The sequence below is a fragment of the Exophiala mesophila genome (genome assembly GCF_000836275.1).
Source record: "Exophiala mesophila strain CBS 40295 unplaced genomic scaffold supercont1.4, whole genome shotgun sequence".
In the NCBI taxonomy this organism is placed as follows: domain Eukaryota; kingdom Fungi; phylum Ascomycota; class Eurotiomycetes; order Chaetothyriales; family Herpotrichiellaceae; genus Exophiala; species Exophiala mesophila.
In genome coordinates, this window is record NW_015622507.1 from 4,638,967 (window position 1) to 4,665,779 (window position 26,813).

General features: G+C 50.6%; 11 protein-coding genes across 11 annotated transcripts; 8 read left to right on the plus strand and 3 right to left on the minus strand.

Moving 5' to 3' along the window:
• Positions 1 to 85: 85 nt before the first annotated feature.
• On the plus strand, positions 86 to 2,377 carry PV10_06700 (uncharacterized protein). The gene is made up of 2 exons (XM_016371524.1): positions 86 to 775; positions 826 to 2,377. The coding sequence occupies exons 1-2, from the start codon at positions 206 to 208 to the stop codon at positions 1,459 to 1,461; spliced, it is 1,206 nt and encodes a 401-aa protein (XP_016223817.1). The 5' UTR covers positions 86 to 205; the 3' UTR covers positions 1,462 to 2,377.
• An 830-nt stretch (positions 2,378 to 3,207) lies between these two features.
• On the plus strand, positions 3,208 to 4,005 carry PV10_06701 (uncharacterized protein; the record flags this gene model as incomplete). The annotated part of the gene is made up of 1 exon (XM_016371525.1): positions 3,208 to 4,005. One exon carries the CDS (start codon positions 3,208 to 3,210, stop codon positions 4,003 to 4,005), a length of 798 nt encoding a protein of 265 aa, XP_016223818.1.
• Positions 4,006 to 4,962: 957 nt separating this feature from the next.
• PV10_06702 (uncharacterized protein) lies at positions 4,963 to 5,979 on the plus strand (the record flags this gene model as incomplete). Its single annotated transcript, XM_016371526.1, has 1 exon — positions 4,963 to 5,979. One exon carries the CDS (start codon positions 4,963 to 4,965, stop codon positions 5,977 to 5,979), a length of 1,017 nt encoding a protein of 338 aa, XP_016223819.1.
• Positions 5,980 to 6,000: 21 nt separating this feature from the next.
• PV10_06703 (uncharacterized protein) lies at positions 6,001 to 7,715 on the minus strand. The gene is made up of 2 exons (XM_016371527.1): positions 7,593 to 7,715; positions 6,001 to 7,536 (listed from the first exon to the last, which is right to left on the minus strand). Exons 1-2 carry the CDS (start codon positions 7,614 to 7,616, stop codon positions 7,177 to 7,179), a joined length of 384 nt encoding a protein of 127 aa, XP_016223820.1. The 5' UTR covers positions 7,617 to 7,715; the 3' UTR covers positions 6,001 to 7,176.
• Positions 7,716 to 7,935: 220 nt separating this feature from the next.
• Positions 7,936 to 10,737, plus strand: PV10_06704 (uncharacterized protein). The gene is made up of 2 exons (XM_016371528.1): positions 7,936 to 8,815; positions 9,100 to 10,737. The coding sequence occupies exon 2, from the start codon at positions 9,192 to 9,194 to the stop codon at positions 10,542 to 10,544; it is 1,353 nt and encodes a 450-aa protein (XP_016223821.1). The 5' UTR covers positions 7,936 to 8,815; positions 9,100 to 9,191; the 3' UTR covers positions 10,545 to 10,737.
• Positions 10,738 to 10,960: 223 nt separating this feature from the next.
• Positions 10,961 to 12,779, plus strand: PV10_06705 (uncharacterized protein). The gene has a single exon (XM_016371529.1). The coding sequence runs from the start codon at positions 11,075 to 11,077 to the stop codon at positions 12,560 to 12,562; it is 1,488 nt and encodes a 495-aa protein (XP_016223822.1). The 5' UTR covers positions 10,961 to 11,074; the 3' UTR covers positions 12,563 to 12,779.
• Positions 12,780 to 12,926: 147 nt separating this feature from the next.
• PV10_06706 (uncharacterized protein) lies at positions 12,927 to 14,395 on the plus strand. The gene is made up of 2 exons (XM_016371530.1): positions 12,927 to 13,176; positions 13,247 to 14,395. Exons 1-2 carry the CDS (start codon positions 13,123 to 13,125, stop codon positions 14,150 to 14,152), a joined length of 960 nt encoding a protein of 319 aa, XP_016223823.1. The 5' UTR covers positions 12,927 to 13,122; the 3' UTR covers positions 14,153 to 14,395.
• Positions 14,396 to 14,429: 34 nt separating this feature from the next.
• PV10_06707 (uncharacterized protein) lies at positions 14,430 to 15,239 on the minus strand (the record flags this gene model as incomplete). Its single annotated transcript, XM_016371531.1, has 1 exon — positions 14,430 to 15,239. The coding sequence occupies one exon, from the start codon at positions 15,237 to 15,239 to the stop codon at positions 14,430 to 14,432; it is 810 nt and encodes a 269-aa protein (XP_016223824.1).
• A 713-nt stretch (positions 15,240 to 15,952) lies between these two features.
• PV10_06708 (uncharacterized protein) lies at positions 15,953 to 17,886 on the plus strand. Its single transcript, XM_016371532.1, has 2 exons — positions 15,953 to 16,203; positions 16,258 to 17,886. The coding sequence occupies exon 2, from the start codon at positions 16,902 to 16,904 to the stop codon at positions 17,649 to 17,651; it is 750 nt and encodes a 249-aa protein (XP_016223825.1). The 5' UTR covers positions 15,953 to 16,203; positions 16,258 to 16,901; the 3' UTR covers positions 17,652 to 17,886.
• Positions 17,887 to 21,714: 3,828 nt separating this feature from the next.
• On the minus strand, positions 21,715 to 23,001 carry PV10_06709 (uncharacterized protein). The gene is made up of 3 exons (XM_016371533.1): positions 22,423 to 23,001; positions 22,260 to 22,369; positions 21,715 to 22,214 (listed from the first exon to the last, which is right to left on the minus strand). Exons 1-3 carry the CDS (start codon positions 22,962 to 22,964, stop codon positions 21,982 to 21,984), a joined length of 885 nt encoding a protein of 294 aa, XP_016223826.1. The 5' UTR covers positions 22,965 to 23,001; the 3' UTR covers positions 21,715 to 21,981.
• A 206-nt stretch (positions 23,002 to 23,207) lies between these two features.
• Positions 23,208 to 25,555, plus strand: PV10_06710 (uncharacterized protein). The gene is made up of 2 exons (XM_016371534.1): positions 23,208 to 24,087; positions 24,135 to 25,555. The coding sequence occupies exons 1-2, from the start codon at positions 23,689 to 23,691 to the stop codon at positions 25,353 to 25,355; spliced, it is 1,620 nt and encodes a 539-aa protein (XP_016223827.1). The 5' UTR covers positions 23,208 to 23,688; the 3' UTR covers positions 25,356 to 25,555.
• Positions 25,556 to 26,813: the final 1,258 nt, after the last annotated feature.

A 26,813-nucleotide genomic window follows, 5' to 3' on the forward strand; every position in this document is an offset into this window, starting at 1 on the left:
TGGTCGATATAGTCACGTGATAGAGTTGACTCGGGAGATAATTTATACTTGGCAACGCGCGACCGTCTGTCTGCAACTCGTTGATCTGCAATTGACAACATTCCTCATTCTTTCCCACTCCCACTTCCACTCCCACTCGGTTTCAATTTTCCAAGTGTCCCTCACGAGACCCCTCAATAGGCTTTCCGTCTACTTCCCTTTTAGCATGAGTGACTCGGGTGAGGAAAACCCACCTGCAGATGTTGGGGGAGATGATCGACCCTCGGAGAACGAGGATCACCTAGACGATCTAGACGACAACTTTGACGAACCGAACCGCCAGGGCGATGCAGACCCTATCGATGGTGCCGAATCTGATGACGAATCACTCCTCTCCGAAGTTGATGAAGCGCAGTTTGCCGATTTTGATGCGTCAGCGGTGCAAGTTGCCCCCGACTTTGACACGCTCACACGAAGCATCAAGGTTTCGAAGCGCAAAAGAGTCGAAGGCGAAGAGCCAGAACCCAAAAAGCGGAAGGAAAAGACTCGTGAAAAGGTGAAGAAGAATCGAAGAAGACACGATAGCGACGATGGATTTTCTGGTGGCGAGGAAGTTGAGGGAAAGAGACGGAGAGCGGGAGGTGCGCAGAGCGGGGAGAAAAGATCAAAGCCAGTTCGGCCAGAAATCAACGAGGACGATCTAACACCGGAAGAGAGGAGACGACGAGCACTGGATCGGGCAATGGACGCAGCAGTGAAGAAGTCGGGATCCAAGAGAATAAGGAAGGGAGAGATTGTAAGTTTGTGGCCAGAGGATGTATAAGCTGATACTAATTCCCTGAGCAGGACCTGGAACAGATGGCCGATCAAGAAATCGAGGAGATGCGTAACCGAATGGTGGCGGCGGCAGAAGCCGATGGGGAGTTGGTTCGACAGGGATTGCCGGCATCGCAGAAACTCAAGATGCTTCCAGAAGTGGTCTCGCTGTTGAACCGGAATACATACGTCCAGTCCATTCTCGACCCCGAGACCAACCTACTGGAAGCAGTGCGATTCTTCCTGGAGCCTTTAACAGACGGAAGTCTACCGGCCTACAACATCCAACGTGAACTATTTGCAGCTCTAGCCAAGCTACCGATGAACAAGGAGACATTGATATCATCGGGGATTGGCAAAGTGATTCTGTTTTACCGAAAGTCAAAACGCCCAGAACCGATCATCAAGCGGCAGGCGACAAAGTTGATGGAAGAATGGTCGCGGCCAATCCTGCAACGAAGCGACGATTACACCAAGAAGACTTGGGCGCGAGCCACGTACGATCCAACGAGGGCTCGAGATGATAGTTTGCAGAGACCGGCGGTACAACCCAAGGCCAGGACGAATATGGCACCAGGACAGCGACCGCAGCACCGAGCTCGCTTGCTCCCAGGAGCGACCAGCTACACCATTGTGCCCGAGGTATCTACCGTTGTTAGGCGCTAGGATGATACACGGGCTAGGGACGAGGAAGCTTGGTAATGATCTGGGGCACTGGGGCGGGGGACGTGGTCAAGTGCTTGGGTTACTAAGCAGTAGAACCAAATATCAATGATGCACTTCCGAGAGATATACTCTGTCAAGGTGCAAGGCGGAAATCCACGACCCAAAACAATTCCTCAAAGTATTTTCAGTATTAGCATGGATGGGGACAGTGAATGGGCAAAATCGGCGGGAGCTCCGAGTACTAAATCCGAGAAATTGGCATAGCATGATCATAAGGAATTGAAGACGTGTAAGGCGAATTCTGATGGACAATATCACACCACGAAGTCGTTGAGTAAATACACATCACGTGTGAGACTTATACACGTGCGCCACCTGTGATCACCTCGCCCTAAAGGACCAGATTGGGAACTCGGCAGCGAGACAGAAGCAGCGACTAACTTCGTAGACATCGTCTGTGGAGATGCGAAATGGCTCATTTGCAGGGAATACGTTCAGACCACTGTGTGACCATGCGTCTGGAATCGGGTAGGGTATAATTGTTACATAAGTGGCAGCAAAGTCCATGTATAAAGCACGCACATACGAGTAGTAGTTCGGGTAAAAGTTTGAGGGATGGAACGATCAATTTCACTCGAGTCAGAGGCGAGAAATCGGCGGGATCCGGGGGCCTCGGGCGGCAAAAGGGTGGACCTTAGGGATACCTGGGGTGATGTTTTGCATAGGGGATCTTGTAGGCATGATGGTACCTAAGGGAGGGACCGAAGGACCCTATGGCTCAATTAAAGCCAATAGGTACCTTACCTAGGTATCTGCCTAAGATAGGTACCTACCTAACCAATGTCGGCACTTGCCACCGGAATACCCAAAAAGGCTTCCAGAAATACCATAATAATATGTAGAGACCCCTAGGCCCTAGGCCCTTAGGCCCTGGAGTCACGCTCCAGTAACCCAATAAGGAAGAATTGGCACATCCGGAGACCTCCAATGGCACCCATCGCAACTGGCTCCAGCGCCAGGCTTGACCGGAATCGACTCCACCTGGAACTCCTGGGTTGGGCATGATCTCGGCCTTGGTGCTGCGTTATTTATCACGGACAAATATTGACATGGTCTTGATTGGTGAGTAGACTTGAGGCGCTCAAAGAGAGCCATAGAACCCATGACGGGGAAGACAGGGTTGAGTTCATACAGTAATCAGCCCGCGGAAGTGCTCTCCTCTAACTAGTCAACGAGTCAACGGGTGGAAAACATCAACCGAATTGAGGGAGGCATAAAAGAGGCATCCGTTACCACTGATGTCATGGAACGTGCATCGTGGGTAATAATAATAAATTCCGACTCAACCTCTAGAGTTTCTAAGCTTCCGCCCGTCGAGCAGTCGATACAACTTCAAATATAACCTACTCGAGAGCTCGCTCTTCAATATATCTCGACCAGGTTCAACCTGCATACGCATGATCAACCTCGCCGATTTCCCTCCACCTCGCCGAAGTTTTGCTCCCTCTTATGAACTCGTCCATCTGCTCTAGCTTTTGACCTTCTAGAACAACTCCAGCTCCCAACTCAACCGGACTCCTGCCTCTCTCCGACTCAAGTCCGTAATCCAGCTGTCTGGTCACAGGACATTTGCCGTCAACCACCAAATAATTGAACACAGCATTGACTACACCACAAAAAGAACCCTGACCTCGACCTTGCCTGCAAACCCCTCTTTCCTTTGACCGCTCCACACATTCACCAATCATGAAGGTTCTCACCAAAGAACAAGAAGCAGAGCACTACCGTGCCGTCCTCCGCGGTGGCACAATCGGCGGTGTGGTAGGCCTAGGTGTGGGACTTGCGGGAGTTGCTTTGGCACAACGACGATATGCATTCATTCGCAATCTCACACTACCTCTCAAAGCCTTCCTTGTCACCTCAAGCGGCACATTTGCCGGCATCATCAACGCAGACACATATTCCCGCCAATATGAAGCGGACCAGAACCCCAAGGAGCGTCAGTATCGAGAACGAGAAGCACAAAAAGTTGCCGCAGCACAGGCCAATCGCACTTTTACCGAAAAGGCCATGGAGTTTGGTCGTCGAGAGCGTTACAAGATTGTCGCCGGTTCTTGGGTGGCTTCTATGGCCGCAGCTTTTGCGATTGTCAACCGCAATAAGTACATAACTGGACCCCAGAAACTTGTCCAGGCCAGAGTTTACGCTCAATTCTTGACCCTCGGAGTTTTGATTGCCACGGCCGCTTTCGAGATTGCTGACTCAAGGAACCAAGAAGGTCGCTTCGAGACAGTGCGATATCTCGACCCCACCGATCCAGAACATAAACGATACCTCGAAAAACAAGTCGAGCTAGAAACTTCGCAAGGCCATCACAATCCTAACGATGACCTGTGGAAAGAGATGGTGGCAGCCGAAGAAGAAAGATTACATCAGCGTGAGGCCAGACACAAAGAGCTAGAGAAGGAGCATCATAAGCGGAACAACGGAGGCCACAAAAAGTCCTCCAAGAAGCCAGCGGCCGACGAACAGGAGGAGAAATAACTTGACAGCCAACACGAGCCCTGCCACGATTCTTGAACTCGTCTTGCTTGAAGCGGGTTTCCATGTATACCACCTAATGAAAGTTTTGTCTTGTGCGACACCCCCAAATTTGACGGCCATTTTCCCTACCAAATTGTTATTCTACTGTTTAAGTTGAGGAAGCCTGTCATTGCATGGCATGACAGCCTCAATCTCTGGATTTGCCTCAAATGGGCCGGGCTATATAGCTCGCAGATAGCCCTCTTGAATATTCATAGAGCATGGTCCAAAACCACCTCACGCGCACACGGCAATAACACGCATCATCTCTAACCGAAAGGTGAGAAATTATCCGCGAAATTCACGTGATACCACGTACAGTCGCAGGCAGTCGTCTGATAAAGACAAATAACATGATGGCAAGGAAAAGTTGAGATCACTGTGGACCATCTAGATGCATAGTAGTATAGTAGTCTATTCTGAGATCTCCGGTCAATGTATGCCAAGTTATCAAGCAGATCTCGTTCATTAGCTCGTTTGCATTATTCGTCTAAGTAGATACTGTACATTTCGACTAGAGACCGAAACGAGTGACCAAGAACGAAACATGTGATTCTGTAAGGATTGGACCGAGGCATCCAAGACTACGAGGCTGCGAGCAAAGTTGCAGGTGCGGCGGTGACATACGAAGAATGTGCGTACTTCGTACTTGCCTCGTCAGCGCTTGATTCTTGGCCGTTCCATTTGGATCGTCGTCTTAGCGAATTACCGTCTCAACACATCTTCATGGTCTTCTCATTACTTATTAGTGATCCAACATAAACCCGGGACGTGTCTCCGACTTCACTTGCTCAAGTACATCTTCTCTCGTCGTCATTCCACGTGACATGCTCTCCCTCTCTTTGACTTTTGCTCGGTGACCGTCGCAACCTTCGTTTCGATTTCTTTCTCATCTAGCATTCCACCCTGTTCGTCGCGATGCCCTTACTCTCGTCCCTTGCCTCCTGGCGCGTGGCAGCTCTCCTGCTTGCCATAATTAATCTGAAATGTCTTCCTTTCGCCTGGCATCTCCGCCTGTTCTACACCATGTATCGAAATTGGAGCAAACCATCTCGAGTTCAGCAATACCTAGCTGCCCATAGACAAGACAAAACCACACACCCGATCTTTCAATCCGTCTCCGTCTTCTCACGTTCACCCCTTCTAGAGACCGACTACAACTTCCACAAGAGCAACAGCACCTACTTTGCCGACTTGGATGTGAGCCGAGGCGCCCTCGTCACAAAACTCCTCGCCTCAAACATGAAGCAGGGCAAACAAGATCTTGAAAAGGAAGGCCACAAGGGCCCGGCCAATGTCATACTAGGAAGCGTTCATACCTCGTTCCATCGCGAGATCAAACCATATCAACTCTATGAGGTTCGATCGAGAGTCCTGGGCTGGGATAAGAAGTGGCTCGTGATTCTTACCTATTTCATTCGTCCCGCCTCTAAAGGCAAGGATGAGGTGGTTCTTGCGTCGGCGTTGAGTAAATATGTCATCAAGAAAGGAAGATTCACCGTCGCGCCCGAACGATGTCTGACTACCGCAGGCTGGCTGCCTCCAAGGCCAGCAGATTCCCAATCTGGCGCGGGTCAGAACCGTGAGAGCTCAGCGGCGTCGGAAAGCCCACTCAACGATCAGGTACAAAGCTCCCAGCTCTCCCAAACAGAGCCTTCGATCATATCAACCCCGGACAACGACGGGATCGCAGCGCCCGTCCCTGAATCCGCCGTTGACGCAACGGCCTCATTTATAGAGAAATTGGAGAGCGCCGCCCACCTTGCGTCTGCATCAAACACTATCGACCCTCTTATACCCCTGACCAAGCTCGAGGATGCCGGCGAATGGGACTGGCATAGAATTGAAATGGAGAGGACTCGAGGCATTCAAATCGCAGCCGCTTGGCTCTCGCTGGACAAGGAATTGTTGGACGAGGCCAAGCATGAGGAATAGCTGTATCAGCACAATTTCATTCTTATTTTGAGAGGATTGTTCTGTCATTGACCGATCATCTGGTAATACACATAGAGCTGAAGGACTTGGATGACTTTCTCAGGATGTGTCAGCCATAGAAGCAAGCCTGGTAGAGATGGTTACAACGGCATAGTTACGATAATTATATCATTTCACACCCTCTCGGTCCAAGTGCAGTCCGGCATGTGTTTTCAGCTTCCACAATCTGACATTCATCTTTCGCCGCAAGGGAGCGTACTGTGTGCAAGATGTAAAATGGTACAGCAGAGCTTCTCCAATGTCGCCCTAACTTGAAGCGGCGTGAGCGGCTCTCCCATCGCAACCTTAGTCCTCCAGCATGTCAAGATGCCCCTCATGTTTGATCATCGGTCCCGAAGAGCCACGGGAGCTGGTCAGGCAGAGAAATCCAAGGAAGAAAAATTCGAAACATGAACACGCAACGCAATACTTAGACCTCAAAATGTCGTGGATGACAGTGATGACAGTGACTGGGCTTGACAGGATGGATGTCGCGCATGCATGAGTCTAGGCGTTGTGGGTTTTTGCTTGCCACGAAACATGAACCCTTGACGCTGGATCGGCAAGATGCTCCTGGGAGCGACGGATCGCGGTTGATCGTTTGCCCACCTACCTCCCTACCTACCTACCCATGCGAACCTATTATGCCTCGGGAAGATCCAGCGACCGAATTGGTCGGCGGTGACACGTCAGGTCTGGCCGGTGACCACTAATCCAACGCGCCTAGACGCCTGTAGTCTCGCGACAGGTCCGGTAAGCCGTTCGGCGCCGCGAACCCTCCGGACACAAGACTCACGCTTGCAGGTTGATCGGTTGGTCAACTGGCTTGCCATGGATGGACAGGGAGTCAGTCTGCAGTCAATGCTGGTTGTAGCAAAGCCCCAGGTTTTCCACAGACACCTGAGCACCACTCATTGCAGCTGGCAAATGGCTCATTTGTTATTCGTGTTGAGCGAAACCCTTGCTTGGAAATGTTCATATCAGGGCAGGTGATGTCGCGCGGAGTGCCAGAGCAAGAGCGTGCACTTTAGACCGAGTGTTGAGTGGCCCAGCCACCTTTTTATCATCCCCTGGCGACCGCGCCTCGCCTGGGCCCCAGCGGTCGCGTCTAGGTCCAGGGGAACTCCTGAACCCCCGTGGCGCGTGTGGCTTCCCACATCAAGCGAGCGAAAGGAACGAGGGAATATGCGTCGTCACCATGGATCTACCCGGTTCCGCTGCTGCGGGGAGTGGCGATGCACGCGGTACAAATAGGGTAGTAGTGGATTTGTACTTGGTGGTTCCTGTCTTGACATTTTTCCAAGCGCATATCCCTAACGATGTCCCTGGCCTAGAGGTCATTGACGCGTGCGTGGCTTGGTATCTGCGGCCCAACATGGACGAGGGTGCTGTCAGAAAGTCGAGTGGTCCGAGCACGGGGCAGCGAGGGCGTGAGAGCCTGAGGGCGTGCCGGTGATGCAAGCAGAGAGGTTGGTGGGTGGTGTTGGTGCTCGGACGTTGTTGGGTCGGGACCCAGACCTGCAAGGCTGCTGGGGATAAATCCTCACAGCTCATTATGCTAGACAAAGACTCACCTGGCCCAAGAGATACAGCCTCATGGAGCTAGGACGACCAGCTCCTGAACAAAACTCGCCACCTCATTCCAGAAGAACATGCTGGATTCTGGATAGGTCAACCTGGACAATGATGGGATGGTGTTTCATCTTAAGCTGGGTGGAATGATTGCCAGCCATAGAAATCTCAAGGAGGCATGGAACCTCGGAACCCAGGTTTCTCCATGCCGGGAGCTAACCGTTTTCGGACTAGGCACGTGGCTCACGCGTCTAACGATTGGTCCGTGTCAACCCCCTCTCACAACCCCTAAATCTGTTCTCTTTTTCCTTGACTACAATCCCACCACACCTCGCCTACCCATCACTGACATCTCTCCACCTCCACGATTTGGCTTGCTTCAGCCTGCTCCCAGGGGCTCCATTGAGATGTCTTTACCCTGGTGTGTCGTGCGTACCTGGCGTTGACGTCTTGCTGCATGCTGCCCATCCGCCGACCAAGCTTTGAAGATGCTGATCACCTTACTGTCCTTGTGACCAATCCCAAGGCGCAGCAACTCCCTATTGCTCCTCTTTCAAGGTCTGTGCCTACTGATCTGGATCCAGCTTCGTCCCTCGAATCATGTTTGCTACCTGCATTGCCTGGTTCCAAGCTCCTCATCGCCGTTCAACAAACCTCTAGCCCTGTCTGTCGACGCGGTGGCTCAAGCTTCCGACTGGTCCATCGACAATGACATCTCACGCCGGTGGTGGAGGCATCACGTTTGCCTTTGCGTGGCGCGCCGAAAGGATGGGCAGGTCTCTTTGCCAATGAAATGCTTGTGTTTCACAACCCCCCTTGCTCACCGCACCTAACCCAGCATTACCCTTCTTCCTATCAGGGGTATCCACAGTCACGTTCCTTGCTCATTCTATAACTTGTCCAGAGTACATCAGAATGGTCCTTTGCCCTGTCTCTTCCTCTTTGCAAACCACTTTCATTCATTTCCCTCCACGCTCATTCTACTGCCAGGCGCAGACAGAAATCCCACTGTTCTAGTCAACAGTCACCACTCCTTTGACACGCGACTACGATTCATTACGATTTCACAACGTTCACTACGATACCAAAACCATCACCGGCTCATCAGCCATACTTGGCGACTGCCTCCGTTGCTACCGACCTAGCCCGCGACCAATTCCATTGAGTTGCGATCCAACCCTTTGAGCTTCACAGACGATCTTCCTTGTGCTGCTCTTCACCAAAGGTATGTCTTTTTTGTTGCTTTGTTCAAGTTTGCTCCTTGTCGCCGGAGAACAATTGCATTAGCACTAGGGAACAATACCCTATTGTACACCTACTTGTCTTCTATCACCCTCATTGTCACTACTGCCTGCTTTGTCTGGTTAAGCATGTTCAATTGCTTTTTAAAGCTGTAAACCTGTTTTATTTCAGAGCCGGGCTATATTCCAACAACATCAACATCATCATCGTCATCATCAGCAAACCTACAGACCATACAAGGCTCAACATTCTGATAACATTTTACAGTGATTGTGCTACCTGCTCACACACAACAACAACAACAAACCTAAGCTATCATTCGATATTCTGTGCCGGCACCGAATACCACCAACCTCAACATGCTTGCCAACATGAACGTGGCCGCTGTCGCCACCTTCTTTCTGGCCCTTGAAGCCAACTGCCATATGTTGATGCGATCTCCAGTTCCATATGGCAAATCATCTCTGAACAACTCTCCTCTGGATGCATCTGGTTCCGACTTTCCATGCAAGCAGCGTCCCGGTGTCTATGACGCTGAGGGCGCGCAGAACATTATGGCCATCGGCGAGTCTCAGACCCTCTCCTTCACCGGTAGTGCCGTGCATGGTGGAGGATCTTGTCAAGTGTCTCTGACCACCGACCTTCAGCCGACCAAGGACTCTAAATGGATGGTCATCAAGTCCATCGAGGGTGGCTGCCCGGCTAATGTCCCTGGCAATCTCCCCGCCGACCCCAACGGTACTGGCGCATCGACGTTTCAATTCAGCATTCCAAACGGCATTGCGCCAGGCGAATATACCCTTGCGTGGACATGGTTCAACAAGGTCGGCAATCGTGAGATGTACATGAATTGTGCTCCAGCGACTGTGGTGGCGTCCAAGAAGCGATGGGCGCCTGCTCCTAAGATCTCCAAGCGACAATCTTCATTCCCCGACCTCTTTGTCGCCAATCTTGCATCGATCAACACCTGCACCACCCCGGAGAGTTTTGACTACATCTTCCCTAACCCTGGCGCTGTTGTCGAGTCGGTCGGTGCAGGTCCATTCACCCAGCTTGCCTGCGGCGCTGGTGGCGGCAACACCACTCCTCAACAACCTACCGGTGCCTCTGCCAATGGAGGCGGTGCTTCTGCTCCCACTGGGACCGCTGGGAACGGTGGCGGTGCTTCTGCTCCCACTGGGACTGCTGGGAACGGTGGCGGATCCCCTGTTGCGACTGGCGCTCCAGGCGGATCTCCAGGTGGCTTCCGAGGCGGTCCAGGGGGCTCAGGTGGCTCTCCCAATGGTGGAAGTCCCACCTTTGCCTACGGTCCCGGTGCTCCTGCTGCAACTCAACCTGCCGTCTTTGCAAGCGATGCTGCTCCAATTGCTACAGATGCCCTGTCAGTGATTCCCGTGACTGTGACCGGCGAAGCTGCTCCAGTCGCTACTGACAGTACTCCTGCCCCGGTGGCTCCTGACAATTCAGGGAACTCCTCCGGATCCACGACCCCCGATTCCTCCGGCTCCTGCACCGATGGAGACTGGGACTGTGCGGCGGATGGTGGCTCTTTCAAGCGATGTGTCGCAGGAGGCACTTGGAGTGTCTCGATGAACATGGCAGCTGGCCTCGTGTGCACTCCTGGGGTGTCTTCGACGCTTGATATGAAGGCCATCCCCGTGAAGCGATCCCATAGCCATGCTATGCGACATATCTTCGGGTCGACACACTGATCTGGCCAAAGTCATTGAAGACATCCAAGTAAGTCATTTGAGGAAAGCAGGAGGAATAGCATTGTTTTACGATCAGGGTTACGAACTGCCACGTCTCGCATGCATCATTGGGTATGGGGGCTACACCTAAATACACCAGGCGCAATCAATAAATAAAAATATACATGAAAATAAGCATTTATCATTTCCAATAGTCCTCCTGTTTATGAGTGAATGTCGATTCTCGAGACAACATCTACCATCTACCTACGAGTAGTGGTAGTAAAAGGAACGGGATCCTGTTGGATAGCGTGAATTGCAAACACGTGACTTAACTGTGTTTAGGCGGCGTTATGATCCGCTGGAATTCCATCACGTTTTGTCTGCCTTGATCGCACCAACCAAACCATCCATTCGCCCATACTGCATGGGACCAGAGGTCACTCTCTCCACCATCAACTGATTGTTGATCCCATTTACGACCCTGACCTCGACAGAACCACACCCGGCGATAGACACACCTTTTTGCATCCAGGTTTCGAATTGGTTCCATGATGCAAGACCCGCGACACACACCGAATCCCCTGCGCCCTTACTACATACCACCCTCGATCGGAACCTCAGATGCTGCAGCCAACGCCACATCTGCCTCCAAGGCATCTACAGGCTCATCTTTCTCCTTCCCCGACTTAGACTACTCCGACTACATTTCCGATGCTTCACCCTCGCTGAAGGTGTCGGCCAAGTCGATCCTTGACCAAGCTTTGTGGAAATACACCAGTGTCGTCTTCGCTCAGCCGTTTGAGGTTGCAAAGCTCATCTTACAGACCAGGGTCGCACAGGAAGATGATTGCGACCTGGCACACCGCCGACAATCGAGCCTGAAAGAGGAGGACATTGAGGCCGGCTATGGCTATGACGATGAATACCAACATTCCTCGGACGATGAACCAAATTACTTCACTTCCAGTGCTCCCACGGGTTTACCGACCTCAGGTCGTTCCCCTCCGCGCGGGAGACGGGGGCGCCCGTCGCAACAATTTTCTGATTCAGGGCCACAGCGTCCAAATAAGACCCGAGATGGCCACCTGACCCTAAAGAACCCGCATTCACTGATTGACGCTCTCTCAGCGCTCTCGTCAGACAGCGGCGCACTGGCCATGTGGCGAGCAACGAATTCGACATTTGTGTACAATATACTACTCAGGACACTAGAGACGTTTTTCAGAAGTTTTCTGGGAGCTGTGTTTGGTGTGGCAGAGAACGACATTTTGCTTCCGTTGTCATCAGGGTCAATGCCGGATACTTCAATCCTCGCTTCCACCACCCCTGTCGCAACTGTCTTGATCGCAACTGCAGCCACAGCTCTCTCGTCGCTGGTGCTGGCTCCAATCGATGCTGTTCGGACTCGTCTCATTCTCACACCTGCGAGCCAAGAACCAAGAACTTTACTTGGAACATTGAGGACCCTCCCAACCGCATACTTGATCCCTTCCCACCTCATTCCTATTACCTTCTTTTCGTCAACCATTCCCACATTAATCTCTACCAGCACACCTGTTGTTTTAAAATCATACCTCGGACTGGATCCAGCCATGAATCCAGCCAGCTGGAGTCTAGCCACATTTGCCAGCTCAGCCCTAGATCTGTCCATCAAGTTCCCACTAGAGACGATTCTTCGCCGCGCCCAGATCGCCACGTGGACGGCACCAAGGCAATCTCTTCCCACCTCGTCCTCAAAGAGGAAAGCCATAGCAACCATTGTTCCTGTACCTCAATCCTACAGAGGTATTCTACCTACAATCTGGAGCATTGTCAAGGAAGAAGGCTACTCTGAGTCCGAAAAGGACAAGGCTGCCGCTTTAATGGGCAAAGCGCCTAGGAGGAAGAGAAAAGGCCAAGGGTTTGAAGGACTCTATCGAGGATGGAGAGTGGGGCTTTGGGGCCTTGTGGGTGTCTGGGGAACATCTTTCGTGGGAGGACTGCAAAGTGGAAGTGAAGCTGCCAGCAGCGCTGGGATCCATGGAGGCAAATTTTGATGAATACATGCGGTAGCTACCAGCTCCCGTCCATGTGGTTGTGGTTTGCTCTAGATCGTATGAGCATGGCGTTTGACGAGTCGCGTGAATGAGATACCCCTACTCTTTTACTCTCAGCTCTTCTGTTGGACTTGTTTACTATGTACAGATTATGTAAAGGCATGATGTAAGGTAGTTAATGGAATTCATCCTCGACAGATATACTGGTACGTCAAAGCACGTGTAATAAGGCTTTGTTTTTCTGTTTTGGTTATATCTAGTTGTATCTAGTCCCGATATAGACTAGGGCTAATACGAAATTACTCTAATTCAATGACCTCTTCAGCCTTGCATCCATTTGTGAATGACATCAGCCTTACACTGACACTTTTTGTTTGATATTCTCTCTTTCTTTCTCCGCTCAGATGCCAGTCCAACGCATAGAAAACTGTCCCTGAGTCATGTTCCATGGTTAACCTATCGACCATGGACACCTCAAATTCCTGCCCTGAACCTTGAGAAAAGACCACCAATTCTCGAAGTTTAACCTGGCAATCTCTCGCGGCTGCGTCAATTCAAAGATGCTCAGATGCTTCAGCACCTGCATGAGGTCTCTCAGCCATGAGAATCCTCTGGTAAGCCGTCTTCCTAGATTGAATAATCACATCAAGCCACTCACGCCACTTCTTCTTCTCTTGCCTACAGAATCTCCCCCGTCAGTCAGCCATTCGCAATGCGCAGTCCAAAGGCCCACCACCGATGTTACCACGCGCGCAACGCGGGCTCCCCACCAAGCGCCGTCTCCGCAACGTCGCACACACCATTGCAGTGTCCAGCGCAAAAGGGGGAGTAGGCAAGTCGACACTTGCGGTCAATCTGGCATTGTCATTCTCGCGCCATGGGCTCCGAACAGGCATTCTCGACACTGACATCTTTGGCCCTTCAATCCCGACCCTCCTCGGCCTCTCTGACGCCCTCGAACCCAAGATCACGCCCGACACCAATCTCCTAGTACCACTGACGAGCTACGGCGTCAAGAGCATGAGTATGGGATATCTGTTACCAAGCGAGTCGGCCCCAGTTGCTTGGCGGGGCCTCATGGTCATGAAGGCATTACAGCAACTCCTCCATGAGGTCGACTGGGGTTCTCCAGGCCTGGACGTACTGGTGCTGGATCTTCCCCCTGGCACGGGTGATGTTCAGTTAACCATAGGACAGCAAGTCGAGTTGGACGGCGCCGTCGTGGTGTCCACCCCTCAGGACGTCGCACTCAAGGACGCCGTCAAGGGTGTCGCAATGTTCCGCAAGATGGACATCTCCGTCCTCGGCATGGTCCAGAACATGAGCGTCTTTGTGTGTCCGCACTGCGGCACCGAGACCAAGATTTTTTCGCATGCCGAGCATGGATTGGGTGGTGCTGAGGCCAAAGCAAAGGACTTGGGTGTCAACTTTTTGGGTGATGTGCCACTTGATGCAAGGATCTGTGCCGATGCGGACCGTGGCATGCCCACTGTTGTCAGCGAGGAGGCTGCGGGCAAAAAGATCAACACTGTCTACTACGAGGGCATTGCGGAAAAAGTGGCGAGGCAAATCGGCTTGCCTTGGACATGAGTCAGATAGGTGCACGCTCTACCCGACCATTTTGTAAGATTAGCATCATCTGTTGAACCAGTGAGCTTTTTTTGTACAGGAATCCATTGTGTATAATATCTTGTCTGAACGTTGGACAACATTATATCAGTCAGTTGACCTAGTTACTCCTAGATGAATGGACTCGGCGGGCGGCGTATGGCTGTTTTGGCCTTTGAAGGTGCATCTTTCACATCATTCGCTTACAATGCAGAATATATTCGCCCTCATCATCTAATCATGGGATGATTCATGGACATCACTTTGGATCCGTCCATCTCTTAGAAGCTTGCCGCGATCCTGACACTGATGAAATAGTCATTGTCTTGGTTTGAGTCGGAGCTAATGTGCTGGTGACGGTAACCGTAATTCCTCCGTCGTCCTTATTTCCTGCGGAGTTATACGTTGAAATAGATTGAAGGGGTGGATTTGATCGAGGTGAGCTTGCTGGAGGTGAGCTTGCTAGAGGCGGACTTGCTGGAGGCAGACTTGCTGAAGGTGTGATCGATGGAGGTGAGTTCTCTTTTGTTCTTGCTCCTTCGGTCGCGCCACTAGGGGCGCTCTGATATCCTGTAGAAATCACCGTAGCAGGAATCCCTTGAGCAGAGTTCACCCCTGCTGTCACACCTGACCCAAAGGCAGAACTATGGTAACCCCAATACCCTCCACCGCCAGTGTATCCTGCATCCGAGGCAGCGGGTCGCTCCGCAGAAGCACCTCCACGCCAACCTCGTCCCCACCTCCGCTGAAGCGATGGTGTCGTATGTACTGCGGATGCGACATCGCCAATAGTGAAGTCCATTGCCAGATCCACGTCCGGGCCCCCAGTGGCGCCAATATCTTTCACAAGGTCGATATCCAGACCGGGGTCTGCAGTGGCTGCCGGAGACCGCTTCTGCATTAGGTCTGTGACTGAGTTGATTATTAGGGTCGATATCTGCTCGACCTCGATGGCTTCGTCATTTCCCCCTCGTCTCCACGAAGAGTATGTACGCGCCCGGTCAGTTTGAGCAGCAGAAGGAGTGAGAAACACCAAGAAACAGAGCCATGCTCCTCTAAGTATCTTCATGTTGAGATACATACAGACAGAAATATATTTGGCATGGCGAGTCAATGACTGGTCATATTTCCAAGTCTCCAGGTTAACGAGTTTAGTCTTGGTCTTTGTTCAGATGTGAACAATGCAATCCCGCTGATCACCGTGTTCAGCCACGCTCACCTCTGAATACACTTACTTGGAGATCTTAAATTGATTTCTGTAAGGTCCAACAATTCCTCATTTCTTTGAGCGTTTTCGCCATAAGTGCATCCGCGAGTGTATTGTCGTCAGCTTTGTTCAAGTGACATTACAATACAACTATGCCTACAGCCGAGCTTATGTCACTTAGTGAAGCTTTGTAGGGCGACATGTTAGGTATGAGACGCACTTTGAGGAGCCAAACAACGAAAGAGTGGCCTGCGATGAACTGCATTACCTGACGTTATGCCCAAGTCTGGTCTCATAGGAATAGAGGCTTCTTCACTTTCAGCCCATCGAATGATAATCCTTTAAGATGCAGAATTGTGGCCTACCAAAAACACCTGACGCTAGAGAGAAGCAACCCCACTCAACACCAAAGACTAGCAAATCAAGTTTGCTATGAGATCGGCGCTTACTACTTTCGGATGGTCGGCCACATTTCGTGGGCAGTGCATCAGCCCCGCCTCAGTCGCCTTGGAGTCATACAAAACGAAAACCATTCCCTGCCATATTGCCTGATTGTTTTCTCCCTTCATCTTAATCTCATCCATCAGCCTCCCTTATCAATCCTTTCTCCATCATGGCTGAGCATTCAGACGGCTTGGGGGAATTCCTCATCACACCGGATGACACTTGGGAGGTCCATAGGTTACCATATGGCGATACAGTCCTAGGCTCTTTGAGATATGATTGGTTCTCTGTCGATACTAACGCTCCCCTGGGCGGCTTATACAATCTCGTGGACTACCCCATGGTGGAGGTATTAGATGATGTTTCGCTCAGGCCTGTCAATGTGAGAGACAATATTTCCTAGCCAACTGCTCGACACTCAATTAACATGTTCTAGACGCTTATCAATTCCCGGATTTCACAAGAAGTGGACTTTCCCAAGATATCAGGCGCATGGCGGTGCACTACTTGTCCGTCAAGCAGATACTCGAGGCAGAAGGACCGGTCTCGCCATGTAATACAGCAGCATCGTCGTCGACATGGGTTTCGAACTTCATCATACAGCCCACAAGGTCTAAAGGCGCTCGAGTGCTACATTGTTGCCCACCAGAATCATCCCATCCCACTTGACTTGAGTAGCATCCTCGCAAAAGGAAAACGAAGAATCTCCAATAGCAACGACAATGTCAAGTCAAACACTTTGATGACAATCAAAAGCTCCGGTTTTCCTGAGCGCCGGATCCCGAGGCTCCGCCATCGAGCACGAATCCGCGCACGTTGGCACCACTTCTCTGAATGAGACTACTCACATTTGAACCATTGGAACAGCCCTAGAGATACCCGCTTTGATGTTCAGCTAGCGTACAAGATTTACACGCTGGTTGAACATCCTCCTCCAACCCACCCCTACATGTTACATAGCCCCATTCAAGTCACCAATCCCTCGAACTGGGTCTGAATACGTCGGTTGACCTCTATCAGACCCTACAATCTTGGCCAAACTGATTAACTATCTCTCCCCATTTCAGCTGCCATCCCAAAATGGCACCCTCCAACACTTACCAGCAGCAACAGCTGCTCGAGATGGCTGATTCAATACCCATGACGTATGGCGACGATATTTTTATGGTCGCATCTCATGCTCAAAGTTACTTTTCTAACCCGATCTACGAATTTGATACCGTACAACCCTCGAAACCCGCCGAGCCTCAGTTTACCGAGTACAATGCAACTCCGGATTCATTCTCTAGCTCCGACTTTTCCACGCTGCCCTGCCTTGATTACGAAATCCTCAACGGAGATTCGGGGCTGGAGGACTGGGTTGGCGCGGACTTCCAGCTGTTCCCCACCGACCTTGGCTACGAGAGCTACCCCGGGAGCCTGTTTCTTGACAATCAAGTGATAGACCTCTCTTCTAGTGACGATGAAGCGAATCCCAAGACAAAAGCTGCCAGGCTGACGCCGCCAGAAAGTGCTTGCACCGTGTACAACTGCAGTCACTGCCCGCGTGTATTTCAAAAGCGACATGAACTGAATCGGCACTTGCTCAAACACAACAGGCCTTTCTCATGCACTGTCCTTGACTGTGGTCAATCATTCGCAGAAAAGCGAGGACTTGACCGCCATATTCAGTCCCGCCATGCACGCATCAACAAAATCCAGTGTCGATATTGCAATTACAGCTCCACGCGTTCGGACGCAGTACAGAGACATCTCAAAACAAAGCATGGAGTCAAAGTCAGCTTCCACGGTGGTATGTCAACTGCAACCATATCTCAGATTCAAGGATAAATGCGGGATATCTGGCAAGAAAAGCGGGAGAATCATGGTTCCAACTTGAAGAGCTCATTTCCATTTCTTGGGTATTGATGAAATGACGGGCAATGTCCCAATGGCTTGGAAGGCGTTTTTCCATTTAATGTGTTCATACTTAGGCGCAAATAGGGTCGAGAAATGTACTTGCTTATGCCTAAAGAATCCCACTCCTATCTTCGCGCAAGTGATCCACCCTCACCCAAGAGGCCTGTCCTAAGCAGTGGCATCCTCAGAGATCAAGTCAGCCGCCTTATGCCCCAACATAGTAACGGCCAGCACGGGAAATGCGCTTGGGGTGAAGGGAAATACGGAAGCATCAACCACCCTTAGTCCGTCAACCCCAAGGACTCTAAGTCTGCTGTCAACACAGGCATTGAGGTCGTCCTGCTGGCCCATGCTACAGGACGAGGTAGCATGGTGGCCAAAGGCCTCGTCCTTGATATTCTGGCCCACATCGGCGCCAATGGGTGGTTGGTGTCTGGTGATGGGCGAATGTGGCTCGGAGACAGCGTCGAAAGCATCTTCGAGGAATGCTGCGGCTTCAGCAAGTGCTGCTACATCGCGGTCACCGTTCTCTCCCTCAAGCCAGTCAAAATTGATGATCGGAGGTTGCCGTGGATCAGTGTTTCTCAAAGTCACCGATCCAGTGGAAGGCTGCCCCGGGTTATGAATCTTAATCATCGACATAGTCCAGCTGGCGGGTGATGGGGTCGAGTTCGAATACCCTGGGTAAAACCCCCGAAAGAGAAAGTTGGGCGTTCCGAAGAGCCACACATCGACGAGTTCAGTCTCGCTGAAGCTAGATCGAAATCTCACACTGAGCGGTGCTCCAGCCTCGCCATAAGGCCCTGCGCCTGAGGTCTGCCATTCCATAAGACATGGGTCTTCTAGGCCTAGTCCAGAGTCGCACGTCTCCGTTGGGGCGTTCTCCCATGGTGCAGAAGCGTTGAGGCCGAAAACACCTTCAGTGTGGTCATGCAAGTTCTCTCCCTGGGCCAAAAAATCAGGATCATCCTCACTTCAGATTCTGATGGAGTTCCACTTACCACCCCTGGAAGATCAACAACAACGGGGATACCCAGGTCTTCTAGTTCTTCACGAGGGCCAACACCACTCAGTTTGAGAATCTGGGGTGTGTTGAATGCACCACCAGCCACGATGACCTCTCTCTGCGCAAGGGCTACCCGTCGAGTTCCCGTTTGCGACGGATCATATCGCCTATCAGCTCCGTAGAGGCCTTCCCCTTCCAAATACTCGACACCTACAGCTTTGACTGTTCCGCGGACGTCTTCAAACAAGACCTTGGTAGCCAAAGAGTGCGTGCTGAGGGTAAGGGGATATCCTGCTGAGATAGTCTCAGTGATATAGCTCCAAGCGCCAGAACGGCGCCTCATCTCGTCTGTCGCCGAGACGTCCATGAAGACACCTGGGTTGTAGTGATGGTCTGGATGATTGGTATCACGGGCCAAGAGCTCTACCAGATCCTCGGTACCCTGGACTTCGATCCCTTCGGATCCTCTAGCCCAATTGGAAAGTACCTCAACCACGCTTGGACGGCTGGTAATGTAACTGACGTTGTTGCGGTTTGTCTGTTGGTCCGTAGTATTAGCGCCACATATCTGGCTGGTTTCCGTCGGCTATGAGAGACATACACTGATGAATCCATCAAATCCATGTCCTTCCGAACCTCTGGGAAGGTATGTGCAATTCTCCACAGCGATGAAGTACCGTTCCATGGCGCTTGCAGACCATGAATCGTCACCGGTGAACTCAGCAATATAATTCCACTATGTTGTCCGTGCTGGTCAGTATTGTGCCGCAGAGGGGTTGGGACCACTAAAAATTCAATCGAATTTTACTTACATCGTGATCCGGGGCCTTTTGGAAGCCCATCGCGTTTACTTGGGTACTTCCACCAACCGTGGCTCCACGGGGATAATACGTTCCAAGGCTATGTGCGATGTTAGCAAAGCAGAAGTTGCAACGCCAGTCAAGATTAAGGAAGTTGTAAACTCACGCCTCCGCACCTTCTGGTGGGTCGAGTCCAGTATACACGGAACCGTCTGGTAGGAGATAGTTGAATTTCGAGTCCCTGCGACCCTGTGTCTCGTTGCGGAAATGCCTGACCCAGAATCTCCACGACATTTCATCGTTCTCGGCGGCGACTGCCGAGCTTTGAGGCATATCAGCACCATCAACGAGTGGTATATCAGGGTATCATTGCTCAATACGTACAATCGAGGCATTTGCTGTAGTAAATCACTTCCACGATCGCCTCCAGCCTCCAGGAGCAGAACCGTGTGTCCTTTCCGAGCCAAACTTGCTCTGTTGTGTGAGATACCCTGTATGTCAATGTCGTCTCTTAAAAATGGTTGAGATGATTCAAGGTGCTAGACTCACGCCACAGTGCCACCACCTGCTCCCGACCCAACAACAACATATTCGTAGTTGGCTTCAGTCAATGTAGGAAATGAAGTGGTAGGTATCGCAAGTATATACAAACCAAGGACAGCTCGTAAGAACTTACTGGCCAACATTTTGAAGAGGAGTTCTACTGATGTAAGATGGGACCTTTTTCAAGTGCTGAAAGTCAGATCATACGACGGGCTTCTTGAGTTGTTTAAATAGCCCACGAGTCAAGGCCTCCAGGCACAACATAGGTAAAAGATGTTCCCACTTGCGAACTCCGCCATAAGAAGGCTATCAAATGCCGAAAAAGATGGCCTTACATCGTGCCTACCTGAGTAGTGCCTAGTATCCTTGCTGAATACCATGGAGACACAGAATAGGAATACAATCTTGTCCTTTCATTCTGTTGCCTAGCTTCTGACCGGCCAATCGAGGACATTGTTACGGATCCCGCGACGTTTATGCGACCGTAAAGATGAAATAGCCATGACAGTTCCGGAAAGTGAAGATCCTGGTGACGTCTTTCTTCTTGGTATAGCTACCCGACAGCAAAGTCGCAAAGGAGTTAAGGGTGAGACAAGAGCAATACCTTCCAGTATGACGAGGGCCATGGCGAACGAAATCAAAGGTGATAATACAAGGTACATAGTAGTATTATCTCCGAAGCAGAGTAAGAATCGAATTGAGTAGAGCTCCTGTCCGAACCCGCGGAGCGCCAAGAGGAGGTGAATCCACGGCCAGCTCAACCCCCTTGCGGACGAGGGTGACGTCGACCTAGCAAGCTAGGTTACCCCGGTGGGATCGTCGAGGACGACAATAATTAGTTCGCGGGGCCTTTCGTCGTGGCCTCGAGGCCGGTAGGGAGTCCGTCTAATAAACCAACGTAGTCAGTTAAAAGCAGCGTCGCTAGACCGTAACCCCCTAGTCTAGCCCTCCGGGCGCGCGCTTTACCTAGAGCGGTTATTAACAGGGCCAGGCCTAACTTGATAGCTAAGCTCTATATAACTAGGTACCTAACCTATACGCGCTATAAGGCCTAAGAGACTACGCCCCCCTTACCGCTATATTTATTAATTAACCACCCGTAACTTGAGTATTAATAGCAATGCTAGATCCTCCTTCGGCTTTTAATGAGGTCAAAAATCTCTCGTTAATACCATGAATGGTTTGTATGATGGTTCGAACTGACCCAAAAAGATCGGTAATCATTCACACGGAAGAAAGGGAAAAGCACTACCTAGTACCCGAACAGGGAGAACTTGGTCGATGGAGAACGAGTCCACATAACCCTGACCATGTATGCCATGTAATAAGGCAATCGTGCATTGGTGTATTAGTATATCAAACGAATCACATTTTCTCTTTGCCACCTTGGTCACAATCTTGCATCCACTCTATCGAGGAAGCCCCTTTGATAGATACTGCTTCCAGTTTCGATCATAACACTAGAGTAGGGACTTATGTTCTGCTGTCACACCTGGAGAGGTAAGGCTTGTTTTCGGTGGTGCAATATCGCTGGCCGATACACACAATATGGTCAGGACAGTCAAAATAATACAATTGGAGAAGTCGAATATCCTGAAGTCAAGTCAATGTCTCTTGCAAGATTTCTCTCGGCATAGGCCTCCATCTTTGAGAAAGTCTGGCGGTATTAGCGTAGGAGCGAGGGGAACCATACTATTAGCTTTTGCATCCACAACTAGATATACTATTGTATAACGGTTCAACGCTCAAGGAGACCCAGAAAGATTATCTCCCTCTTTACGCGAATCATGCGTGCGATTCAGTACTGAGGCTGCTTAGCTCCTTGACCTTTTTACATTCCCGCCATGATACTTTTCCGTCACGCTTCTCAACCTTGTGGCACCAACATGATACCAACACTGATAAACTAAACTCACAGAGACTTAAGGAAGTCTAGGTAGATGTCGGATAGCTTGTCCGGACATTCTTCTGCAAGCTGGTGCCCATACTTGAGCTCTTGGTATTGAACATTACTGGCAACATTCATCATCTGCTTCTCGACCTCCTGGCCGATAAAGTCCTTGCTGCCGATGGCGAGTACAGGCAGTTGAAGCTTTGATCTGGCAGAGTCCTTATTTGCCTGCACGTTTCTCTCCGTGGCTCGGTCTGTAGGGCGTCAGCATACTCTTAATGGACGAATTTCGAACATACAAATAGCACAGATGCTTCTCACTCCACCAGGCTGCGATGCACTTCTGACATATTCTTCAATAGCATCATCATCGATCGATGTTGGATCATGTGCCTCATTCTTGATAAACCTGTGGCAGAAATTAGCAGCTTATATCAAGGCATCCTTCTTGCATTCGCTAACCAGGTAAAGTACTCCCTCTCCCTTCCAGTTATCAACAATTCAGGAACATCCCGTACGTGATAAAATGCAACATGCCACAGATGTGTTTCTGGCCTCGAAGAGTCAAATGTTGCCCATTCCTCCAGACCCAAGCCTGGGAGCAGCATTTCCTGAAATACTAGGCTCAAAACTCTCGTCGAATGTCGAACAGCAACCTGATAGGCCGCTGCCGCCCCCCAGTCTTCACCAATAATATGAAACTTTTCATGGCCCAGCTGTTTCATCAATTCGGCAATGTCATCAGCCACGGTGGGCATATCATAACCTGAATCCGGATGAGTTGAGTCACCAATGCCTCTCATATCTGGAACAACGACAGTGAAGTCCTTAGTCAGACGCGGTACGACTTTTCGCCAGTAGTAGGATGTTTTGGGTATGCCATGCTGCAAAAGTAGCGCTGGTCCCGAGCCTGCTGTGTAATAATGCAGGCGTACACCAGTGGACAGTCTCCTCCGCCCGTGTTCAACTTCATGTCCACTGTGGTCTGAGATCTTTACAGCCATGTTACTGTTGATGCGTCGCTGCAAAGGCAGATACCAGTGATTTCATCGCTTTTTGTTCTCTACACAAACCCTGATCGAATATAACCACATGACCAATGTCACGTGTGATGATTGTCCTCCACATGGCCCAAGCGTTAAATTACTCCACTCGGCTAGACGCTTGAAAGGTTATTCGTATAAACGGTTAAAAGGCGACTGTCTTCGCCTGATTACCTAAAACTCTCCTCGTTTCTCGTGGTCCTGTGGTCCCTCTGAACCACTTGGCGTACGGCCGAGGGGGCTAAGCAGATGGAAAACTCCATAATCTCCCACCCGCTGACCTCGAGAGTGGTTTAAAGGAAATTTTGGATTCGGCTGGACTAGGATCTCTGAGCACATGGCTTTGGTGGGACAGCAGGTGCCACCTCCAGGATTGAATTATTCGTACCCCGTACCCCACCGAATGGCCTGTTGGTTGGTGGGTGAATGCTTTCCAACTCGAGTTACGGAGTTGTTTGTTCTGGTCGAATCATAAGCTGTTCTTCGGAAGTTAGGTTCCGTCCCAGGTGGTCAAGGTGTCAAATACACACCCCAAGGCCATGCGAGTATATAAATCGGACATCTGGCTCTCTCAAGGCCACGCAGCAGCATCACTTTCCAGTGTTACCGCTGTTTTGCCAGAGGACTCACACGACCGCCTTCCTGGTTTTATTTCTTGCCTTTGCACCAAGGCCGACTCATTGTCATGGCATTCAAACCATGGAGGACCCTTCCGGGGTCTGCCCTGCTCTGGCTTCTCAACCTCTTCTCTGCTGTCGCCTTCATCTTTGAAGGTTACAACCAAGGCGTTATGGGCGCAGTCAACGGTGTACCAGGCTACATTGATATTGTTGGCATTGGCGCTGATGGCAGAGTCACTAACACTACAAAGCAAGGCGGCCTTGTAGCCGTGTACTACTTTGGCGCCATGTTCGGATGCTTCTTTGGTGGGAAGATCGGAGATCTCTACGGTCGCAGGAAAGCTGTTGCGCTGGGAAGTTTTCTCGCAATTGTTGGGGGAGCTTTACAGGCTGCGTCGCAGAGTGACAATATGACAATTGTGGCGAGGACGATCTGTGGTTTGGGTATAGGGTTTATCAACACGGTATGAGATCTCCGCGTTGAATGTGAAACAGCACTGACGCACCTCAGATTATCCCGGCTTGGGTCAGCGAACTCGCTCAAGCCCACAACCGCGGTGCAACATTTGCCCTTGTCTTTGCGGCAAATTATGTTGGTATTGTGATTGCTTACTGGGTCGGCTACGGTTTACGGAACAATACCACAGACTTCCGCTGGAGGTTCCCGTTGGCCTTTCAAATTGTCCCGCTTGCCATCGTTCTAGGCTCGGTGGGCTTCCTACCAGAGTCTCCTCGATACCTACTGACGGTCGGCCGCCGTGACGAAGCTCTTGAGATCCTTGCCAAAGTCCGAGGAGATGCCGACTTGAGCGATCCCAGTATCCAAGCTGAGATTGCCCAGCTTGATGCTATCGTTACCTCAGCTCGTAGCTCCCGCTACAAACTCCACAACCTCTTCCTCTGGGGTCGCCATTCGGGCAAATTGCACCTTGGCCGCCGCATTGGACTTGCTGTGGGTATCATGATGATGATGGAATGGACTGGCATCCTTGCCATTACTGTCTATGCCGGCATTATGTTTGAACAAGCTGGTTTCTCCAGCGAGAAGTCGTCATTACTGGCCGGTATCATTCAGATTGTCGGCATCCTCGGAACACTTGCTGCGACCTGTACCATTGACCGCTTTGGTCGTCGGCCATCACTGCTCTTCGGATTCATCGTACAAGGTGCTGTATTAATCCTCTCAGGTGGTCTGTCACGTCTTGGTGAACTCCACCCAGCTCAATCAGGCTCTTATGGAGCAGCTTCCGTCGCCATGGTCTTCATCTACACCTTCTTTTTCGCCCAGACAGTCTTGATGATTGCTTTCATCTATCCCACTGAGATTTGGCCTCAAGAGATGCGTGCGCGCGGCAATGCATTCGGTGTGTTTGGATGGGCTGTTGGCTGTGGAACTACTACTTTGGTGATCCCATCCATGTTTGCTGCCTTGGGATGGAAGACGCTCGTTGTATTTGGCGCTTTCAATTTCGGGAGTGTGCCTCTGGTGTGGTTCTTCTTTCCAGAGACAAAGGGCAGAAGTTTGGAGGAGATCAACTTGTTGTTTTGCAGTGAGAGTCCGTTGGTGAAAGAGAATGAGAGGACGTATGATGAGATCTTGCAAAGATCTGGTGGAAATGTGGCGAATGCAGAGAGGGAGATTATGGAGAATCTTGATCCGCGGGAGAGAGAAAAAGACAGTGGTAGCGGACTGGAGAAAGGTGAGCTACGCACAGCGAAGACTCTCGAGTGAGTAGGTGTCAAGGTGGATAAGAATGCTGCGTCCTCATCTTTCCAATACAGGGATGATAGGGTACGTGATAATGCCTGCTTAAGTTGATAGGAAGGTGCGTAGTATTCTAAGATCTTTGCTCGCCGTCTAGGAGTAATATAAGGACTGGGACCAGCGAAGTCTTTTCGTATTTAGTAAGTTGTAACGTAGTATAATCTTGCATATGACTGTGAGGGAGTCTAATGATAATAGTTGTGGGATTATCATAAAGCTTTGTCCTTTGTCATGTAGCAGGATAGCGACAGACACGCTGAGAAGCGCAGAACAACAGGAACGAAGGATAGGGGAAGTACAGTCTCAATGACTGAAATGATAGCTATAATAGCTATGGAAGTCCTGTGACTAATCTCTAGGTTGCTTGCTAAAGGGAGAGAAAGAGAGGAAGAGGAGGAGGAAAAGGATATGACGGTGGAGGGTGCTCCCGCCGTCTGTATCATGTCATGTGACGAGTACCACGTGACGTCACGTGACACATGGTATCGGCGTCGATAAAACTCCTCTTAACCTGCCAAGATCGCTCCCATGGATGTCTAAGCCCCCATAGGCGGAGATCACAGCAGTGTTTGACAGACTTGTTGTTCTGGGGCAGCGGGGAGACACTGTCTCTTAATAGTAACTATATACCAGTAGATGGTAATGCCATGCGCGAAAGACAGGTCAGGCTACACTTGTCATTATTCCTCAGGTACCGTACCTATACTGATTTCCCCGTAAACCCCAGCGTTGTTCAGAATCCCATTATCCTAACATGGGACTACTCGCAAGGTTATGCCTATCGAGGCCCTGTGGTTAGCGATGCGTAGTATAAAACATGCACGGTCGTGAATATTAGTAACGGAAGCGGAAAGGTACCTCTGCTGGCCGAGCAGATGGACCAATAAATCCAATAAGCTCATGCAACTCGCGCCATTCCTACGCTTAAGTAGAGGTACCAAGGGACTTTGCCAAAGATGGCAGTTCTGGAAGTATACCAAAATACACCACACAGTCCATACCTAGGTAGTCATGGGTAAAATCCCTTGTGCCTAACGTGTCTATGGAAACAACAACAAACTTACCCATGACGCCGACCAAACAGATACTTCCTCTGTCCAGATCTAAGGCTAGCATGGTGAGTACATTTGGGCGTGTCCAGCCGATGTGAGATCAAACTCTAAATATGGAACAGGTGAGAATAGCAGATTCCGATGCGAAGGAGGCCTGTGCTTTTCGTTAAGTCGTATGAGGGGTTTCTGGAACGAGTCTGCGCACAGGCCCGAGGGGCCCCCTTTTGGTCCCAGATCTTACCTTAGTGCAAATTATTATTGCAAAGTAACACTGCAATAGTTGGGCAATTGCTTGATCTCGAAAAGGTCATATGTTTCTTTCACTCATTAGGCAAGGTAGAAATGTCGCATTTTCATATGGTTTGAATTCCCT

Bases quoted from the DNA above. Each gene is read 5' to 3' on its own strand.
- PV10_06700 (XM_016371524.1), top strand. From the start codon at position 206: ATGAGTGACTCGGGTGAGGAAAACCCACCTGCAGATGTTGGGGGAGAT. The intron at 776-825 runs GTAAGTTTGTGG...TTCCCTGAGCAG, and splicing joins GAATAAGGAAGGGAGAGATT to GACCTGGAACAGATGGCCGA.
- PV10_06703 (XM_016371527.1), bottom strand. From the start codon at position 7,616: ATGAGGCTGTATCTCTTGGGCCAG. The intron at 7,537-7,592 runs GTGAGTCTTTGT...GCAGCCTTGCAG, and splicing joins GGCTGTATCTCTTGGGCCAG to GTCTGGGTCCCGACCCAACA.
- PV10_06704 (XM_016371528.1), top strand. From the start codon at position 9,192: ATGCTTGCCAACATGAACGTGGCCGCTGTCGCCACCTTCTTTCTGGCC.
- PV10_06705 (XM_016371529.1), top strand. From the start codon at position 11,075: ATGATGCAAGACCCGCGACACACACCGAATCCCCTGCGCCCTTACTAC.
- PV10_06706 (XM_016371530.1), top strand. From the start codon at position 13,123: ATGCTCAGATGCTTCAGCACCTGCATGAGGTCTCTCAGCCATGAGAAT. The intron at 13,177-13,246 runs GTAAGCCGTCTT...TCTTGCCTACAG, and splicing joins TCAGCCATGAGAATCCTCTG to AATCTCCCCCGTCAGTCAGC.
- PV10_06708 (XM_016371532.1), top strand. From the start codon at position 16,902: ATGGCACCCTCCAACACTTACCAGCAGCAACAGCTGCTCGAGATGGCT.
- PV10_06709 (XM_016371533.1), bottom strand. From the start codon at position 22,964: ATGGCTGTAAAGATCTCAGACCACAGTGGACATGAAGTTGAACACGGG. The intron at 22,370-22,422 runs GTTAGCGAATGC...TTTCTGCCACAG, and splicing joins GAGAGGGAGTACTTTACCTG to GTTTATCAAGAATGAGGCAC. The intron at 22,215-22,259 runs GTATGTTCGAAA...GACGCCCTACAG, and splicing joins GAGAAGCATCTGTGCTATTT to ACCGAGCCACGGAGAGAAAC.
- PV10_06710 (XM_016371534.1), top strand. From the start codon at position 23,689: ATGGCATTCAAACCATGGAGGACCCTTCCGGGGTCTGCCCTGCTCTGG. The intron at 24,088-24,134 runs GTATGAGATCTC...GACGCACCTCAG, and splicing joins GTATAGGGTTTATCAACACG to ATTATCCCGGCTTGGGTCAG.